A 3,336-nucleotide genomic window follows, 5' to 3' on the forward strand; every position below is an offset into this window, starting at 1 on the left:
CAATACAAGGTATGTGTGTTCCATCTATGGCCCCAATGGCATCCTTGAAGTGAGGCCAAAATCTTGGTTTTTTAAGCGAGTCGTGAACTTGGGTGAAAGTTTCATCTTTGGGTCGTAGGTAATCACCAGCCATACGATATATACACCTTAAAACCTCTTTAAACTTTTTGTTAATTGTAGACCGACTGTGTTCAAATCGATCCGCAATATTGTCGGTGGTCTGGCATGTCCCCAAAGTCCATAAAAATAGTGCTAACGCTTCTTTACTTGACATGTTGCAAGTTGACCTTAAACCGTATTTCTCAACTAGCATGTCATGCAATGGGTAAAACACTGACCTCCGCATCCTAAACATTGAGTAGAATGCTTTTGGATTCATCTCTTTCTCTTGCACCCATTGCAACCCCGTCATCATTGGTGCTCTTCTAGGTGCATAGGGCACCCTCTCTTTGTTTTGAAGATAATGTGCCATTGCAAGAATGCAGAAATCTAATTCTTCATCTTCATCCTCAACAGAGATATCCATCTGTCATATAAAGAACACAATATAGATGCATTATAATTTGATACACAATAAAACAAAATAATTTGAGCCGTCAAACACGATACATGGCTTTAAAAACAAGTAGAAAAAAGATCCATGATGCATACGAATTGATGACAAACAATCCACTTTCCCTATATTACAATCTGAGTGCAAACAAGAGGTTCCAAACAAAACATAGGTTCACGACAGTACAAGTCGATAGCAAGTAATTTTGTTCAAAGAAAATAACATCACAGAAGTTCTAATCTTTTTTCATAAAGAGATCCCATGTCCTCTTGATCCATTCAAGCCTCACACTAGCAGTCTCATCCTTGAGGGCACTGAACACATCACGATGTTCCTTCTTCGTAAACAGTTGTAGAGCATAGAAATACACATCACTTCCAGGACGACCTCCATCGTTCACCACCATGGTCGTCATCTCTTTTATCTCATCTCTCACATGATCCACATTTGTTTGAGACGTCGCCGAATTGCGGCTAATCTCCCTCCTCTCCCAAAGGTCAACCATACGGTTAAATACCATTTTATCATCACTATCTTTTGCCGCCTTTTGGACCATCTTGGGACTCGGTGAATAAGGACATGATCTCTTCTTTCGACCTTTAGATGAAACATTGGTGGGTGTAACTTGGTTAACATCTAACTCACATCCCGAGCCGTCCTCATTACCCTCTTCAATGTTAATTTGAGAAGCATCAACTTGAGACGAGGGAGTTGCGACCCTTGCATATGCATTCGTCACACTATGGTCATCAAATATAAAACCCATTCTTTGCTCATCAACTAATGGAGCATATCGAAACTTGGCGGCAATCTCATTCCTCTGCAGAAAAATCACACAAATAAATTAATTAAAAAATTGGATGGCAAAGTAACAAGTAAAAGTAATATGAATGCTTCAATACCTGTATCTCATTCGCCCACCATTCATCAGTAGCCGCAATGCTCCTAGTAACAGGATCTATTCCAATGCCAGATGCCTTTTGGTTCAATGTCTTCCAACAATTGTACTTTTTTTTAAGTAAATCCCACCTATTCTTGAATTGCTTGCGAACATAATTTCTGTTTGTCCGCTCATTGAACTTTCTTATCATATTTTCATACCCAATTGGGCTCAGATGTCCATCAGAATGGTTAGTTGCATTCACTTCTTCAACACAAATGTCATGGAAAATTTTATGGGCAACAGGGTCCCAATTTGCTTTCCCAGATTTACCTTTATCCATCTATCATAAAATGAATGTTACAATTTTAATCAAATAGCACTACCCCATACCCCCATACCACATAAGACCTAGCAGTAATAAAATCCCACTATGTATTTAATAAAAAAATAGCTCACTGCCACAACACCAAATTCATACATGACAAAGTATTTTTGGTCATACAAATACATGTACATATATATAGCAATCAGTGTACAATTAGAAGTATTTTTGTTCACTCTCTAATGTGCCATATGTTGGCCCAGTCCGTGCGCCGAGTGCTTCCGACGACAGCGACGAAGAACGACGACGACTAACACGAACAAAGCTAAGCTGACTAGTTGTTTCTGCCCCAAGCTGGCTAGACCTACGAGCAATGGATTAGCAACACCAAGATAATACTCGCACATCACTGGACGATCTTAGCTTTGATCTTTATAGTGCTACTAGTACTAGCGTATGCGTAGATCCGATTGCCACAGGAGCGTATCTATAGGCAACTAGCAATCCTACCCGGTGATAATTGTTCAAACCTACAGACACATACACATGTATTGAATCGGACACAGATACATTCATAACATCATGCCTCACATGCAGATCTGGAAAGAAGTCCAGAGAAGAAAGATAAGAGGACAGACGGTGCTTACCTTGGACGGGGACGATCGGACTGGAGCTTGCCGTGAAGATGTGAGTAGTGTGCAGGCCGGAAGTGCAGCAGGACGGGAAGCAGCAGAGGGACGGGCGGAGGCCAGAGATTGCGACGTTGGGAGCGACGTTGGTTAACCTCCCTGCATGGCGTCAGGAAGGACGACGGCGGCGGCGGCTAGCTGGACAAGAGGCGGCGGCGAGGAAACCTAGCAGACGCGCGAAGCGGATGATGCGTCGGGAGAGATGGCTTCGATGCCTCGGGTTATATCTTTCGCGGGTGGCATTTCTCTCGTAAATACTGCCAACGCGGAGGGCATAGCGATGTACCGCTTCAATTTTTAAAGGGCTGCGCTCGGGAAGCTGCTCTCTCTCGGCTTCTCCCAAACGTGAGACTGTGGCTGGAAATTAAGTCCAATACAAAAAAACGAGTTCTTTTCAGCTTGAGCTTATTTTCCACCGTAAGTCGTCCATAAGCCAGAAAAGAACTGAGCCCAAGTCTTGCTTATCTTGAGGTTAATTACGCAAACCAAACGTAGTTTTAGGATAAAACGTGTTTAGAGGAAACTGATTTAGTATAATTCCCTTATCCAAACAATCCCTTAGTTCCTTTAATTTTCCGCCTTTTACTTCGTGTTCGTAGTTTACATAAACGCTACCCTTTTATTTATCTTCCTAGTAACTTACTAAAGTAGGCTATTTTCAAACTACAGTTTGGTTGCGTACGTAACTGCGTAAGTGATAGCGCAGTTGTGGGGTTTGTAACTCCTTCCTATTTGCCCCCTGTGGGTTCGACACTTCACTTACTAGTTGATGCCCCGCGCGTTGCCGCGGGAATTTGTTGTTGATTTCTAAGTAATATCAACATATCAAATAAGTTAACAATTGAAACTAATAATATGAGATGCAACAATATGATAGCTTTAATATATA

At 41.7% G+C, this 3,336-nt stretch overlaps 1 protein-coding gene across 1 annotated transcript; it reads right to left on the reverse strand.

The window, feature by feature from the left end:
* Positions 1-675: 675 nt before the first annotated feature.
* On the reverse strand, positions 676-2,649 carry LOC123065870 (L10-interacting MYB domain-containing protein-like). The gene is made up of 3 exons (XM_044489073.1): positions 2,406-2,649; positions 1,456-1,776; positions 676-1,373 (listed from the first exon to the last, which is right to left on the reverse strand). The coding sequence occupies exons 2-3, from the start codon at positions 1,774-1,776 to the stop codon at positions 789-791; spliced, it is 906 nt and encodes a 301-aa protein (XP_044345008.1). The 5' UTR covers positions 2,406-2,649; the 3' UTR covers positions 676-788.
* Between the last annotated feature and the right edge of the window lie 687 nt (positions 2,650-3,336).

This window comes from Triticum aestivum, chromosome 3B, assembly GCF_018294505.1.
Source record: "Triticum aestivum cultivar Chinese Spring chromosome 3B, IWGSC CS RefSeq v2.1, whole genome shotgun sequence".
Taxonomy (NCBI): domain Eukaryota; kingdom Viridiplantae; phylum Streptophyta; class Magnoliopsida; order Poales; family Poaceae; genus Triticum; species Triticum aestivum.